The 16,652-nt window shown below is 47.2% G+C and overlaps 6 protein-coding genes across 6 annotated transcripts; 4 read left to right on the top strand and 2 right to left on the bottom strand.

Annotated features, from left to right (window-relative positions):
- Nucleotides 1–87: 87 nt before the first annotated feature.
- On the bottom strand, nucleotides 88–1,751 carry N7447_009541 (putative MFS multidrug transporter; the record flags this gene model as incomplete). Its single annotated transcript, XM_057233803.1, has 3 exons — nucleotides 88–643; nucleotides 696–1,513; nucleotides 1,569–1,751. 3 exons carry the CDS (start codon nucleotides 1,749–1,751, stop codon nucleotides 88–90), a joined length of 1,557 nt encoding a protein of 518 aa, XP_057083345.1.
- Nucleotides 1,752–4,420: 2,669 nt separating this feature from the next.
- N7447_009540 (acyl-CoA desaturase) lies at nucleotides 4,421–5,914 on the top strand (the record flags this gene model as incomplete). The annotated part of the gene is made up of 1 exon (XM_057233802.1): nucleotides 4,421–5,914. The coding sequence occupies one exon, from the start codon at nucleotides 4,421–4,423 to the stop codon at nucleotides 5,912–5,914; it is 1,494 nt and encodes a 497-aa protein (XP_057083344.1).
- A 1,059-nt stretch (nucleotides 5,915–6,973) lies between these two features.
- Nucleotides 6,974–7,225, bottom strand: N7447_009539 (uncharacterized protein; the record flags this gene model as incomplete). Its single annotated transcript, XM_057233801.1, has 1 exon — nucleotides 6,974–7,225. One exon carries the CDS (start codon nucleotides 7,223–7,225, stop codon nucleotides 6,974–6,976), a length of 252 nt encoding a protein of 83 aa, XP_057083343.1.
- A 1,321-nt stretch (nucleotides 7,226–8,546) lies between these two features.
- On the top strand, nucleotides 8,547–9,629 carry N7447_009538 (putative glycosyl hydrolase; the record flags this gene model as incomplete). The annotated part of the gene is made up of 1 exon (XM_057233800.1): nucleotides 8,547–9,629. One exon carries the CDS (start codon nucleotides 8,547–8,549, stop codon nucleotides 9,627–9,629), a length of 1,083 nt encoding a protein of 360 aa, XP_057083342.1.
- A 2,423-nt stretch (nucleotides 9,630–12,052) lies between these two features.
- N7447_009537 (cation diffusion facilitator family transporter) lies at nucleotides 12,053–13,793 on the top strand (the record flags this gene model as incomplete). The annotated part of the gene is made up of 4 exons (XM_057233799.1): nucleotides 12,053–12,131; nucleotides 12,188–12,234; nucleotides 12,285–12,371; nucleotides 12,432–13,793. 4 exons carry the CDS (start codon nucleotides 12,053–12,055, stop codon nucleotides 13,791–13,793), a joined length of 1,575 nt encoding a protein of 524 aa, XP_057083341.1.
- Nucleotides 13,794–14,433: 640 nt separating this feature from the next.
- N7447_009536 (putative manganese ion homeostasis (Fr)) lies at nucleotides 14,434–16,477 on the top strand (the record flags this gene model as incomplete). Its single annotated transcript, XM_057233798.1, has 2 exons — nucleotides 14,434–14,763; nucleotides 14,822–16,477. The coding sequence occupies 2 exons, from the start codon at nucleotides 14,434–14,436 to the stop codon at nucleotides 16,475–16,477; spliced, it is 1,986 nt and encodes a 661-aa protein (XP_057083340.1).
- Nucleotides 16,478–16,652: the final 175 nt, after the last annotated feature.

Below are 16,652 nucleotides of genomic sequence, written 5' to 3'. Positions count from 1 at the left end.
GTCTTATATTCAATTTTATAAGAGTCCAATATTATCTCTAAAAAACTACAAACAGAAGGGGTATCAAACGCGTCAGAAATCGCCACCTCATTCATTTCCCTCTGCTGCCATTGCTGCTCTTTCATCAAGTGTAAGTTCACTCTTGGCCTCTCTGATCCGCACAAAAAATAGGACAATAACAAGTCCCAATATGGCTAGTCCGGTTTGGTACCAAAAGACAGCCTTGTAGCTATCCCGGGTACCTAGGTCAGATGTGTTGGTGTGAACAATATCCGCGAAACCAAGCATCACGGCGATTCCCATGTGCAGAGTGCAGTTGATCAATGCACCAGCTAAGCCTTGCCTTGCTTTTGGAAGGTTTGTCGTGATGAAAACATTGGCAAGGTTGAAGCTGATATCAATGCCGACTGTGCCGCATATCATCGACGGGAATACGAAAGCCCAGTAATTTCCGCCGATAGGGAGGACGGCGAAAAACAGACCAGAACCCACGTAGCCGAGACATGATATCAACATCAACAACGTTCCTGGGACTTTGTGGAAGATCATTCCTCCTCCGATTGAAAGGATAAGACCACCAACTCCCATAGGCGCAGTCCATGCCACGATTTGCATTGGCGAAGCACCCATTATTTCAGACATGCTATAGATGTTGTTAGTGGCTATCTGGAAAGCATCACACCGATAGAACTCACTAGAGAACGGCATAGAGTAGGAATATACCCAACGTGCCGTAAAGAAATAGCAATGCGATGACCAGAGGCAGCATATACTTGACTCGGAAAACGTCGCCAGGCAGCAGAGGGTTCTTCACAACCCATCCTTCCACATAAACCATGACTCCCATAAGAATAAGCCCAAGAACGAAGAAAAGAGGAATATATGGCGTTCTCCACCCTTGTGTCGCATACGAACTATCCGCAATGGCAAACACAAAAAGCACAGCCGCCGGGACAGAAAGACAGGCACCAGGCCAGTCCATCCGAATACCCATTTTTCTCTTCTCAGAATAATCGCGCGGAATGGAGAATAGTGACAGAGCTGCTGTGATGGCGGAGAGGATCGCTCCGATGAAGAAGTACCATCTCCAAGTGAGATATTCACCACAGAGTCCGGAGAAGAAAATTCCCACAAAGAAGCCCAGCGCCGCACATGCGCCATAGATACTGAAGACCATATTCTTTCTGGGCCCCGGTCTGTAGGTGCTGCCAAGAATCATGACTCCTGATGGCAGAAAAGCGGCCAGAGCAAAACCCTGCAATGCTCGGCAAATAATCAACATCAGCCATGTCTGGGAGACACCGCAGAGGATAGAGGATATTGTGAGCCAAACAGCTCCTCCGCTGTAAATTATATATCCGCCAAACATGTCGGTTAATCTACCGAAGATCAGCAGCGTCGAGGTCACGACTAGCGATAATGCGGTAGACGGCCATATCTCTGAGGCTTTGGGGAGGTCAAGCTCTTTAACCAGCGTTGGAAGGAGAACATTTGAGCCTGAGATATAGTATTCCTAGTAGAAGGTTAGAATTTTGCCTCGTGGCGTAGAATTCTGGTTGATGACTTACTGCAAGAATTTGGGACATGAAAATTGAGAGACAGAAAGAAATTTCTGACCAAGCGCCTTTGAAGCATTTTGGGCGTTCTCTTCCTAATCTTTCCAAATCAGCAGTCTCTTGGTTGATCCTGGCCTGCTCTAGATCATGTGGCATAGCCTCATTGCTCGGGTTAGGAGCTTCTGGCGCGCCCATGATATTTTATCAGGAGCGTCTATGTTTTCTTGGCGTTAGATTATGAGTGCACCATATGCGTAGTGTCAGAAATATTTATATAGCCATAGTGAATTCGGGAATCGGTGGCTATTTCTAAGCTATGACCAACAGACCCAATAATGTAGTATCTGATGTATAGTACCCGTTTCTAGAAGACTACCGGAACTTTGTGCACGAGGAAGCGAAATGATTTGCGGGTTAGCGTGGATTCGAGGATGTTAAATCTCCGTGCCAAGCCTTTGATTTTCAACTTCCTCTTTAGGAAGTTGGCAGGAGTGGGGCCGATGAAATCAGACTTGACTTCAGGGGGCTTCTCAGGACTTCATGATTCAGGGTTATAAAAGCATCTGCACCTTGTCACAGATTCTCCGAAGAACTTGCACTTGGGCTCGATATTTCGCTGCCCAGCCACGTTCGTGACATGTTTAGGTATCCCCGCTTTGATGCCCAGCTGCCCATCTGGGCAGATGGCTTGTAGATTTGCTTCTCTCTATGTCGCTTTTGGAACATCAGTTGTCCACAATGTTAAACACTAGATTGTGTTTTTGATCGACTAGTGCAAAGCTTGAATTCTTTGCTTCTATCCCGTAGTCTTCTTGTAATATCATATCCAATGTCCATGCATCAGACTGTGAAATATGCAGCCTCCATGTGGGAGAAAGCAAACCATTAAAAGAATTATTGGGAGGGATGGCCATGGGGCTATAGAATGTTCCGCCTAGAGTTTAAAAGGCGCATTCCACGCTAGATTGTTCACAGTTGCTACACTGAGAACGTCATTCATCGCATCATACCTTTTGCGACTTAGCTCCCGTGCAATGATCCCTGATTCCCCTACCCACGTACATTAAATCGTGCCAGAGGTCAAATGTAGTTTGTGACACTAGTCACAGCTCGACTGCAACCGCCGATTTCGGGTTACGAGTATTCTCTCCGGGGTGTATCGCCCAGTCAACAGGGTGGCCTACCATGATGCTATTTTCAAGGTTTCCTCGGCGATATTTTGTAGTGTTAAATCGCTACCTGTGATGCTGTTTGTTTAGAAATATTCTAGTAGGGTGAGTTCCAATTGATAGACACACCCCTGGGTCGAATTAGAGTGACAATTGGAGCATACTCCATCTGACCAGCAATGACGGAACCATACGGATGTCTGACTACAGCTTTGTAAGCATGAAAATATAATATCAGTTAAAAAGGAAACTAAAGGCAAACTCGGTACAACAGCCTGTGGTGCACCAATCATCGATACAACAAAGATTGGAGAGTTTTTGTTTGCCACCGCTCCTGTCGTTAAACAGCCATTATCCAATATAGATCAAGGAGTCATTCATATTCAACGGAAGTCACTCACATTCCAGGAGATTCCAGTACAAATGAATGACCGTTGCTGGTGTGAATTGAAGTATCTAACTGGTTCAGGATCTGCACCAGGAAGTTCGCACTGGGAAAAGACCGACTCAATTTAGTGATACCTAACACCAGTTATTTCCATCCTCTCAATAAACCTATCTATACTCAATCTCTCACATAGTAAGAGAGCCCTCTGAGCTCGAAAACTGATGGTTGTTGGTGGATATGGGCCGATCGCATGGTTATAAGATTTCTTCAGAGGCGTTGCTAAGCAAGTCTTCGAAATATTTACATTTCTTAGAAGTGACAAGGCTCAAGAATCCAGCTGGCCACAAATTTGAAGTGGCTGAGTCTGCGAAAATAGTGCCTTATTGCTGTAATGAGCGAGGTGAGCAAACGGTGCCTCAACCCCTCCTGAGTCTTCGCTGCGATGATTCAAGGTATCCAAGCGACTCTGGTGGGTAACTTTATTGGCTGATTTCTTCCTGGGAAATGTGACGGCAGCTGCATAACCTAGTCCCGGAGTTGGGGGATGGTTGTGCTTGTAAAAACTACTGTACTTGAAGTCTTTCGATGTCAAATATGGTAAGTCAAGATTATTAGCAACTCTGTGGATAGTCGTGTCGGGGGTATCTAAGAAGCCTGTCGGTCATCGTAATATTCGGCCTGTATTGGTCAACATCAGTATGGCTATTCTCGATATTGCTCAGTCCTCTTGAACTAAAGGCTTTCGATCTATAGTTTCTCATACAATTAAGAACGAAATATTGATTCAAGTCCGTACTGCCTAGAAATGAATGGAGTAGCTAAAGAACTATCAGATCGATATATATTTTTGGGAATTACGCTATGGCACACTACGCTTGAATGTGGGATTTGGTTGATAGAATATCCGTAATACTTAGCCCCTTCCATATTGGGCTAAACGGCTGAAATCCACGTGGGGGCCGTTTCCCAGGGGTGACCATGTTGTATCAGCTGCACGTGACTGACATACATGGTTGCCTGATTTGTTTCAAACTTGATACTCTTCAAGAAAACAACAGCATATGCGTTTCATCTGATGCCGAGCATCCATCATCTGCCCGGGATTTGAAGTCAACCTCCAACTGCTCTACTACACCCACCATTGGGATATGGCGCCAGCCATGTCACGCACAAATCGAGTGTGGTCTCGGAGAGAAATCGAGGGATTGATAGCAGATGGGCGAAAGATAATCATATTTGGTGATCAGGTACTGAAGGCTGACATGTGGATACCATATCATCCAGGTGGTGATAAATCAATATTACATATGGTCGGTCGGGATGGGACGGATGAAATCACAGCATTGCATTCAGAGGAAGCACGGGCATATATGCAGAAGTATGTGATAGGAAGAGTACATGGAAGATGGAAAAATTTCTTGCCTCCCATACAGGGGGGAATATTCAGACCGCTGGTATCGAAGGATGACGATGCTAAAGATTTCAGCTCATCTGGACAATCCACGCCGCCATCACTCGTCTTCGATACGGAGACAGGGGACGAAGTCCGTTTGAGGCGTATAGGCAACGATACGCCTATTACTCAAGTTTCATCATCAGAGCCGGAACCGGAGCAATTCAAAGCTGCGGAGGCATCACTAGCTCACGCGATATCATCAGACCTTTCAAAATATCCTCGTCTTGATCAACTATCCCAAGCCGAGGTCATCTCCAAGTACCGCCTGCTCGATGAGAAATTGCAATCCGAGGGACTCTATCAGTGCCCATATAGCTCCTACGCCGTTGAATTTATCCGATACTTCACCCTTTTTGTTCTGTTCTTGGGATGTCTTCACTATTCATATTACACTCTTTCGAGTCTTTTCCTCGGGTTACTCTGGCATCTCCTGTCATTCCTCGTTCACGACGCCGGTCATCTAAGCATAACACATGGGTTCCACACAGACAGCTGCATCGGAATTTTTGTTGCAGATTTCATTGGTGGTCTTTCAGTCGGTTGGTGGAAGCGAAATCACAACGTACATCATATAACAACCAACTCGCCCGAGCACGATCCAGACATCCAACATATGCCATTTTTTGCCATCTCCTCTCGATTCTTTGCTTCCCTGCGCTCAACCTACTACGACCGCGATATGTCTTTTGATACTGCATCACGATGGTTTATCAAGCACCAGCATTACCTCTACTATCCCATACTTTTAATGGGTCGCTTCAATCTATACCGCCTAGCATGGACGTATCTACTAGATCCGAAGCAAGCGCCTCGTAAAGGCTCGGCGTGGTGGCATCGCTACCTTGAAATGACCGGCCAGGTGTTTTTCTGGTATTGGTACGGCTACCGAACACTATACCTCTCAATCCCGACGTGGTCGTCCCGCATCGCTTTCCTGTTCATCTCTCATATGGTCACCGCCCCGTTGCACGTCCAACTCACGCTCAGCCACTTTGCCATGTCGACCGTCGATGGTGGTCTTCACGAGTCGTTTGCTCAGAAGATGGTGCGGACAACGATGGATGTCGATTGCCCGCCTTGGTTGGACTTTATACATGGCGGTCTCAATCATCAAGTCGTGCACCATTTGTTCCCTCGTCTGCCAAGACATAACCTGCGCCGGGCGCAGAAGTATGTCAAGGAGTTCTGCGCCGACGTTGGAATCCCATACGTGATGTTTACTTTTACGCGCGGGAATAAGGAAGTTATTAGCAGACTGGGCGAAGTGGCTGAGCAATTGAGGGTGATGGAGGAATGCAGGAAAATTGCTGCGAAGGATTTGCTTGAGGGTCACCACAGTCATTGACTGGTCTTTTTTTCTTCTCTCTTATCTGCTTCTGATAAAAAATCTCAGAATCTCGGGGATTATCGCTTGAGGATACACAATAACTGTCGCCTGGTATCTGACATCTGTCCAGCTATGTATGTTCTAAGCGCCCCGCCAGAATTACCCAGCGCCAACTCAGCCTCGTAAGGCGAGTGTAGCTAGTCTTGTTTGCCTTGCGCATCTTCCCGTGCGAACTACCCAATAGGCGAAGCGTTGCTATTTCTATATGTGGTAAGTCATGTATGCGCATACATAGGTATGCGCAGTTTTGGAATCGAAACCCAGTCGTGAAGAGCCCTTTATACGCTTGGGCCTTCACGGGTCTCCACTCGGTCAACCGGCTTTCTGGTACCAATGATCATTTGGAGAGGAGGTTAGTGATGATAGCCGGGGCCCGAAGATATCATGAATTCAACATCATTGACGCTCTATTGTCCTCCTTGAAAGATGAGACCACGCGGGTCAGACATCCTGCGGGAGAACTCTTGAATATGATGTGCTCTTTGCCCATGCTGCTGTCTTCGCATGTTCTCAACAGCATGTCTATTCTGATGGGTGACAACGAAAAATTTGATGACAGTGAAGAATTTCAGTTCAAGTTAGCCGCGCTGGAGCTTTTACAGATATGCATCCAAGGATATAAGTTGCAAGAATTGCCACATATTGTCGTGAAACGTGTCACCTCTCTCGTCAAAGCCAGGTCTTCCAGCCATACTAGACGCCTTCGTCTGCAAGAAGACTTGCCCGATGAAGTACTTCAGCTATATTGAATCGGCACAGCTGTAACAATTGTATTAGCTGTAATATTTTCTTTCTTTCACTGGGCACTACTGAAAATGGCCAAATCTGGTTTTCAATGATCAATGAGCTGAAAGAGCAACGAAAGCTTCCAATTCCTGCTCTGAAATTCATGTTCGTGATCTTACATGACCTAAATCCTGGCTTCCGCAGGCTGGCGGCTCGGGCTCTCAAGAACTTAGATCAAGCCTTGGTTAGAGCTAATTCTAGGCCATCCCCCTATATCATCAGCGATATCTATCAGACCGCTCTTTGGGACAGCTTCTCTGAACCGCTGGCGTGGTCCTTTGATATCGATAGGAAGTTTTGCGAAATTATGGTACCGAAGGACATATATGACGGTGACAAGATACCGAAGCTCGTGGAAGATGATCTACAACCTCTGAAAATACTCAAAGCCGCTAGAGACGGAAATAATTCACTGAAGGTGGCCTTGCCGCCGGTATCCTCTCTCCTGGAAACGATGTTTTCCTTCGTCGGGTTCTCCTCCATTTTGAACTGGTTCGCCATCTATTTTTTCGACACTCACAGGCATTCGTTAATGATTCTGTTGGTGCCTATATCTCTCTGGTTATTCCAGAATCTGTAAGCCATACCTTCAAGGCAAGTACCATTATAGGGCCGACGTGAGCAAAGCTAATATCAAGTTAGTATCTTCTACTGCTGTGGTAGAATGTGGAGCGCTTCCGGTTGCTACCAAGAAGGGGTTGATATCTCTCTTCACTGATTTTATGGACAAAGAGTGAATGATTAGGCGTTTGATGTCGTTGCACTTTCTCTGTACGTTTGATCGCCATCTTCTAGGCACCTCTCGACCTGTCAATTGTTCATTCGAGTCTTCTTTCTCTATATCGATGAATTGAAATCATAAGTGTATAAGCTGCGTGGAGTTCGTCTTCTTTTTCGGACGAATTACAACAATAAATAAATCAAGATGTGGAGCCACGCCTATATTTATTAAATATGTACTCGTAAGATCTTTTGGGAACAAGTAGATCTCCCTACCGATCGCTTGATCGCTATTTTAGCTAACCACCCGATTGATTAAGTAATGAAAAAAGTCTATGCAGAATATAATATAAAAAATAATGTATGCCTATATCGATTAAATGAAGCTAAACTTGACAATGGTACCTAAAAACGCCCTGCTATATTACGTAGTATCCGTGTAGGTCCTTGGCAAACCGCCGGGGCCCCGGTGGCAGATAAAGTACCTCGAATAAGATTTGTAGGTAGAAATACAAGCCTTGTAACGTTACCAGGACAATTATTCGAACCCATAAATCACACTTATCTAGGGCATTAAGATCCCAGATAACTAAATTCTACTCATTTCCACCGCACCGCTTATGACTTTTTTCCCCTTGTTTTTTCGAAGTCGGCCGAGAGAGGGAGTTGACTGACTACTTTATCTATGGCTACCTACGACATACGGTTTAGGTAGTCATTCTATAGAGAAATATACCTAGGTAGAATAGGTAATCTCAACAAGCCATTTTCTCAACATTTTCACTTGATGAAGGTGACATGAAACAAGCAATCTAAATACCACAATTGCCGAGGATATCGCCGATGCCAGATAGTAACCTTGTGCGGGTAGTCGCCTTTTTAGGAATCTTCAGTGACGATCAATGTAATGAATGTAACACCCCTCACGGCCTCAACAATATTCCCACAGATGCAGGAACAATTTGGACAATCTGCAACGATCTCAAGATAAAATGACACTTCTCAAAATGTTCATAAACTCCGAGGGGGTGCTATATAGGCAATGATAGCCACAAATTGAATAGTTTAACCGCCTACAATCAAAATGAAGTTCTCTACACAATTTCTTCTTCCTTTCTTCCTCGCTCTTACGCCTTCAGCTTTGGCTGCTTCCCCGAGCGATCTTCAAGCGCAAATTGGCCACCATGTCATTTTCTCTTATGCCGGCCTTGAGCCACCAGCCCATCTCGTCGACCTGATCAAGAAAGGCAAAGTCGGCGGTATCATCCTCTTCGGCGAAAATGTCGATGAAAACCTCGTATCCACAATCGACAGCTTGCAGGAGACCTACAAGCAGAGTCCGTACTATTCAGGCACCCCATTGTTCATTATGACAGACCAAGAAGGCGGAAAGGTCCGTCGATTGGAGGGCGGACCAGTGGAGAGCGCTAAGCAGATCGGTCAAGCCGCCGATCTCGAAGCGGCAGCAACACAGATGGGCAAAGATGCTGCCAGCACCCTCGAGCAATTCAAGAACAATGTCAATCTGGCACCTGTATTAGACGTTTACCGCGAGGCCGGAGACTTCGCCGATAGCGCTGAACGCTCCTTCAGCAACTCCTCTCGCGCCGTTGCAACATGCGGGTCTGCATTTATCGCCGCGCAGCAGTCTGCCAATATTGTCGCATCCGCCAAGCACTTCCCCGGTCTTGGTGCAGCACATGCAGGCGAGAATACCGATTTGCAGCCCGTCACTATTGACTTGACCCGTGAGGAACTGCGCAAGGTGGATATGGAGCCGTATAGAAATGCCATTGCGGCAGGTGTGGACATGGTCATGACTTCGTGGGCTATCTATCCTGCTTTGGACCCGACCTATCCCTGCGGAATGAGCAAGACTATTATCCAAAATGAGTTGCGGGATAGACTTGGTTTCAAGGGTGTCACTATCACCGATGCCATTGAGGCGGGATCGCTCACGGCGTTTGGCGATCAGGCTACTCGTGGATTGTTGGCCGCCCAGGCTGGTGTTGATCTCTTGCTTGCGGCTCAGAGGAATGTCACGCAGGGCGAAGTCATTTATGATGCTTTGCTTGCTGCATTGCAGGATGGGTCTTTGGATGAGGCTGAATTTTCTGCTGCGACTGAGAGAATCTTGGAGGTTCGGAAGAAGCTTGTTCTTGTTTAGATAGATATTTGTATATTATTAGATAGATCGAAGCTGTATTGTCTTGGGTCGCATCCAGTTTGAAGAACGAAATTATATCGTAGACTTAGTGTCGCGTGTGAGCTTATAGATCGGTATGTACATGGCTTACCCCGTAAATAGATATTGATCAACTCAAACTTCGTCTGTATCAGACTTACCAGACTAGAAGCCGAATAATCCCTGGCTATCTTGGTTGTATTATAAGGTTCCTTCCATGCAATTAGGAAATTAGCCTCCGGTAGGCATTCGATTATAGCCACAGTCAAAAGAGAATGGGGAAAGCCTACCAGGTTAAAATTAGAACTGAGTTCGAGCCTTTTGAAAGCCTCGTGCTAGGGAGAGTAGCGCAAGCACTATCCGAGCCATGCATGGGGCTATTAACGCCAATCACCATTTAAGGGTCCACGGACAGATCTTCACATGTTCATGTCAGGGACTAAGAACTTTATTCCCACTTAGTGGCCTTGTTCACGAAGCTTATTTTGCACGCTCAAACTACATGATTTATATTATATGTCTTCCCTCACTTTTGAATTGCATGGTGATCTAATCGATCAGGAGTATAATTCAAGGCAGTTCATATACCAACCAACCACCTGACAAAAAGAATGCATTGACACAGACAACGACACACACTATCAACAGCCACTTTATTTTAGTGTAAAGAAGATCAGAAAGCAAAAAAATTGACCGACGCAGGGATCGAACCTGCAATCTCTTGATTCGTAGTCAAGCGCCTTGCCATTGGGCCAGCCGGCCTTGTTGTTGTGTGATTTTGCCCAAATGTGCGCTATAAGCGGAAGCGAAGTGGGACCCACTTTCGATGTATCTTCAGCCTCATTAGGGACATCTATCATTGTCGCAATTGGTCTATATTTACTTTTTAACATATGGGACTACTGTGGTAGCAATACAGATTGCCTATTTTGCTTTCGTTGATGTCAATATAGCCAATTTACACATATATTTCGATGCCACACCAATGAGGGTCATTATATATATTATCATCCGGCCTTTAGATAAAATGTCTACAACCAGCTAGCCCGACGTATAACCAATTCAATTTCATATTTAATATTGCTTTACAAACCCATGGGTCTGTACAAATACGCTCAAAAGGGCAATGAATATTGAGAGTAATTTCCTGGTCAAGTTACGTAGCCGAGCCAGCGTCGTATGGAAAGTGTGATGTATACGAAGTAGGAAGAAGTAGATTAGTCCTTCTAGATAGAATGCTGCTACAACAGGGATTGGTGCTCTCATCCATGTGATGAATATGTAGCCCACATAGGTTGCCAATAGTGTCAAATAGCTTGTGTGCCTAGTTTAGCAACAGAGACATGCATGAAAGACAAACTTTAATCACATGTCGGCAAGTGCTTGTTTGATTTTGTAATACTACATATTCATGTGAAAGCTGACAGATATAGCACCGAAGAGCAAATATAGTTTGCGCTGCAATGCATAAACTAGACCCATGTTGTTCTGGTGTGATTATGTGACCGTGTGTATACTTGCCTTTAACATGGGCACTACTTGATCGAACCCCCACTATTCTAGGGTTTAATAATGCCGACAGAGTAGCACTAATGCACTGATATGTAAAGAAAACCGTGAGTTAGGGTTTTCAAGTTGTGCGATATCCGGGTATCGAGGGTTTTAAGAGCTTAGCGAACTGAGTACCTCTGGAGTTAGGGCGCACAAGTGGGTATAATCAGGAGAATAGAGGAATTGAAACTAAGAACACCCGTAGTGCAGCTGCAGTGACCTGTCCCACAGGAACAAGTCGGGTTCATAATGATTTCCAGTGTACCACGCACTCCGTATATGTTATAGATATCACATGCGGCGATTCCAAGTCCTTTCACAGAGCTCAAAGGACCCACATGTGGTTAGAAGGTACATCGGGATTGGACAATACGAAGGGATTCACTCTGGATTGGTTCGGAGGTCATAACAATGAAAAGAATGAAGCTCCGGCCCAATGAGAGATTTCCCCTAGGACTAGGCCGATCATGAACACGGGAGGTGGGACCCGGTGGTCTTTGGGATTAAGCTGTGGAGATACAAAAGAAAAAAAAAAAAAACGGAAATGAAGGAAAAAGGTAATGAAGGAAATCTTTGTTTTAGTATGCGAATTTGACGGAGTACTTGAATCATAAAGGTACCTAGTACAAAGTATCTAGTTGGAAGTCTCGCCACCACGGACCAGACCGGAGTTGATTCCGCCCTGGCTTCGAAGCTCCACTGATTATCGCTCTCTATTTTTCTTCCAACCCCTCCTCTGTCCAACTCTCTGTCATTCCCTTCACCATTTTCATTACAGCTTCTCTACTGATCAGAAGTGTACCCTTTTTATTCTGTGGAGCTCTGACTGAGCGCACCACAAACCCCAAGCCACCATGGGGCTCTCCAAGACGAACAGGATCTTGATCCTGCTAGTCATCGATACAGCATTTTTCCTACTTGAATTAATCACTGGTCCGTATCTTCACAGTTTGATCACATGCGACCGTATTCTGACTGTGACTTTCTAGGTTATGCCGTCCACTCCCTTGCTCTTGTCGCCGATTCCTTCCACATGGTACGCCACCATCTACGAATTTGCCCTCCGGCTGAAACTAACCAGAATAGTTGAATGATGTCCTATCCTTGTGTGTCGGATTATGGGCCGTGAAGGTCGCAAACCGCGAGACCAGCTCCAACACTTACACCTATGGCGTAAGTTGATGGCCATACCAACCCCAAAGGACGATCTGACAAGTGGATTTCATTATGCAGTGGCAACGAGCGGAGACACTCGGTGCTCTCGTCAATGGCGTGTTCCTAGTCGCCTTGTGCATGTCGATTTTCCTGGAGGCGACTCAGCGATTGTTTGAACCCCAGGAAGTGCAAAACCCCCGATTTGTTTGCATTGTTGGCTGCTTCGGCCTAGCTTCCAATATTATTGGATTGGCGCTATTCCATGACCATTCCCACGGACCCGGCGGCGGCCACGACCACGGCCACAGTCACGATGACCACGACCATGATCACGACATCGAAGCGGGAGGAGATCATGATCACGATCACGGTCACACACCGGTCGCCGATGAGAGCATAGCAGGCGCTACCGCTGGTTTTGGCAAACCCGCAAGCTTGCCTCAAAACTCCCTCATCCACTCTAACACGGACCCATCCCGAAAACGGCGCGACACCCAGACCCGTGGCCCAAGAAGATACAGCACTTCGGCAGGATTTGTGAGCCTCGATGATATTCCCGTGCTTCCAGAGAGACTGAGACAAGGGATTATCGCGGCTAGCCAATACCGGAATGAACAATTCTCGGATTCAGAGAATGGTCATGACGAGGATGAGATCCCATCTGAGCGTTCAGGTCTTCTGAATCACCGCGGTCGCATCACAAACTACACAGACGAGGAAGGAGCTCCGACCAAGGTCCACAAACACCGCGATGAAGATGTCCACAAATCCCACAACCATGCTCAGCCCAAGCCCAAGGACCATAATAAAGGTCACAGTCATGACCTCAACATGCGTGGTGTCTTCCTCCATGTCATGGGAGACGCTCTCGGAAACATTGGTGTGATTGTTTCCGCACTTATTATCTGGTTGACAGACTACGAATGGCGCTTTTACGTCGACCCGGGCATTTCCCTCGTTATCACGGTGATCATTCTTGCATCCGCCATTCCGCTGTGCAAAGCCGCCTCTCGTATCCTCCTTCAGGCCGTGCCCGCTGGTATGAGCATTGATCATATCAAGGAGGACATTGAAGGCCTTCCCGGTGTCATTGGTTCACACCACCTGCACGTCTGGCAACTCAGCGACACGAAGATCGTGGCTTCCATTCATCTCCAAGTGGACACAGAGATCAAGGGCGAAGGCTCGGAGAGGTACATGCGTCTGGCTAGACAGGTGAGACGCTGTCTCCATGCTTACGGTATCCACTCTTCGACTATCCAACCCGAGTTCGCACCGGAAAGTGATACCGAAGACAGTGGACAACCATCATGCTCGCGGGACACTGATGAGCACGTTACTAGTGGTGCAGCCAGTGTTCGGGAGGGTGACCCGCAAGCTTGCCTTCTGGAGTGCGATGAGCACTGCGCCCGAGGAGGCCAGTGTTGCCCCAAAAAGTGAACTTGATTCCCTCATGTGGTCACTTTCCACACACTTTCGTTTCTCATTTGGTACCCCAAACATTTCACCCCTACGGTTTTTCCTATCCAGATACCCTATCTTTTACTTCACATGTTTGGGCAGATTCCACAGAGACATGCCCTACTCATTCCCATATTAATTGTCTGGTTTTCTTAGAAGTGGCAGTCTCCCTTGGCCAATCAGTCTTTGGGAAATGCATGCTTTGCCAATGCGGACATAGACCCGCTGATCCGCTGTATTCTTTGAACCGCATTTTTATGTACTTCTACTTATCTCTAATTCAAAACCTGCGAATCAAACTTGGAAATCTAAATATATCAAAACCCCTAAGACCCCATATGCTTGTTAAGGGTCTGCACGTGACCATCCCCATGTCTGGCGATCGACACATCTCGACCCCGAAGCTTAAACCAATTGCCTGTCCTGCAACCCCCCTGTCTTAAAATCGAACACCATGTCATGAACCTTTTCTTTTTTTGATTCACTATTAATTCTTTTCATTCTTTTCAGTCGTATGCACAGAGCATGACCAGTCATTCCTTTTATTGAACACCAGCCCCGTCTTGTCCGGGGTCAAGCCACCCTGTCTACTTAGTCTTGCTGTCAAGCTAAGCCAAACATGACATTCGCCTACCCACGCAACACGGGCGCCTCTTCCCTTCCCCTCTTCAACCAAAACCAGTCGTTGCAATCACGAAATATCCTCAGTCGCGTGTGGGACTGCATTCCCCCAGCAGCAAAACAATGGCTTCCCGGGAGTCTCAGCCAGGGAATCGAGAGAAATCAGGAAAATGAGGCCATCAAGACAACTGCAATCAACGTTGTCAAACGTATCTTCACGATATCCAATGCTATTATTTTACTATGGGTGTTCTCGATGCGATGGGGTGAACGGACGGTCTTTGAGGACAGCATCAATAAATGCCTGTGGGACAGCTGGGAGGAATGGGTAAGTTGACAGTGGCACACCTGTCGCAATTCAGTTACTGATAGTTGAGTGTCTCTAGCCTCAAGGCGCCACGCCACACCACATTGCCTTTATCGCCGACCCCCAACTCGTTGATCCCCACACTTACCCTGGTCGACCATGGCCTCTATCGACGTTGACGGTTAAATACACCGACCAATATATGCGACGGTCATTTTCCTTGATACAAGATCACCTTGAGCCGGACTCAGTGCTGTTTCTTGGCGACCTTTTCGACGGCGGCAGAGAATGGGCCACGGCTACCAGTAGCAGCCCCGAACAGCGGTGGAAGAAGTATAAAGACTCCTTTTGGAAGAAGGAGTTTGCGCGATTTAGTAAAATATTCGTGGACTCGTGGGTGAAATTAGTGAATCCGCCTGTCGATGGACGAGGACGCAGAATGATTGCTAGTCTGCCCGGAAATCATGATCTTGGGTTCGGTAACGGCATCCAAGAACCCGTCCGTGATCGATTCGAGTCCTTCTTTGGAAACCCCAACCGTGTCGATATTATTGGGAATCATACTTTTGTTTCGGTGGATACTCCTTCGCTGAGCGCGATGGACCAGCCCGATCCATTGACAGGCAGTTCTCCAACAGCTAGCGATCAAAACAGTCCCCAACGCCCGATTTGGAAAGACGCAGATGACTTCCTGGATAAGATGGCTATCCATAAGGCGAAGGCGGAGATGGACGAGCTGCAAATGCTCCAAAACCAGAGTGAGACACATAATATGTTCGATTATCGTGTTGTTGATGCTGTCGAACCCGTCAACCACAAAAAGCCTCAGCCCGCAGGCGTCGGATTCCCTACTATTATTCTCACGCACGTCCCTCTCTACCGCAAGCCAGCTACTCCCTGTGGTCCTCTCCGCGAACGCTACCCGCCATCTTCATTGGACGAGGAACTGGCAGAGGACGAGCCTAACTCTCTGAAAATTTCTGGAGGCTATCAATACCAGAATGTCCTCACGCAAACCATTTCGACCGAACTGGTTTCCAAGGCAGGACCCAACGTCGTCCAGGTGTATTCCGGCGACGACCATGACTATTGTGAAGTGTCCCATCGGGAATTCAATGGCTCCCCCAACGAAATCACTGTCAAGAGCATTTCCTGGGCGATGGGAGTCCGCCACCCAGGCTTTGTACTCACCAGTCTGTGGAATCCAATCGACCCCAAGACAGGCAAAGCCCTCCGGGACGGATCACCACCCACTGTCCAAAATCATCTGTGTATCCTCCCAGACCAGCTGGGAATCTTCATCTACTACCTCACTATCGTAGGCGTCAGCGTCTCCATCCTCCTCCTCCATTCCATCTACCGCGTCTTCTACACCCCAGAACCATCCCCATCCGACGCCATTCTCCCTCTCACCGAGCGCCGCTCTCTCCCATACCAGCACCACACCTCCGGTGCGTCCAGCTCTACCCTCTCATCGGCGGGTGGCTTAGCCAGCCGCAATGGCATGACAGCCTCTCCCCGCTACCCCGGCATTCAATCCCCGGAAGATGCTTATCGGGGTACAGACGATCACTTTGAAGCCGTTACCTCAAAGGACAAGGCTGCATGGCGCCCCGCCTCGGCTACCCGATCCCGTTCAACGGTATCTCTCATCTTGCGGGATCTGTACCATTCCATCAAGTTTGTGGCGCAAGTGGTGCTGACCGTGTATTTCATCCTGATCTGGCGCTGGTAGCTAGTCCGGCCAGTTATTTTTTTTTCTTTAGCGAGCATAAGCATAATAGACAAGAATTTCGCCGGAACCTGCCGGATCGTGGCGTAGCTCTAATTTCTGCTGTATCGTGTGACCGTGTGGCCTGTTCCCAGTAACCCCGGTATAATAATAGGAGTAGAACGGGCTAGAGCTAAGG

Source organism: Penicillium robsamsonii (assembly GCF_028829455.1).
Source record: "Penicillium robsamsonii strain IBT 29466 chromosome Unknown utg000005l_segment0_segment0, whole genome shotgun sequence".
Lineage (NCBI taxonomy): Eukaryota > Fungi > Ascomycota > Eurotiomycetes > Eurotiales > Aspergillaceae > Penicillium > Penicillium robsamsonii.
The sequence above is the reverse complement of the archived record's forward strand: the minus strand, read 5'-3'. Positions and strand labels throughout refer to the sequence as shown.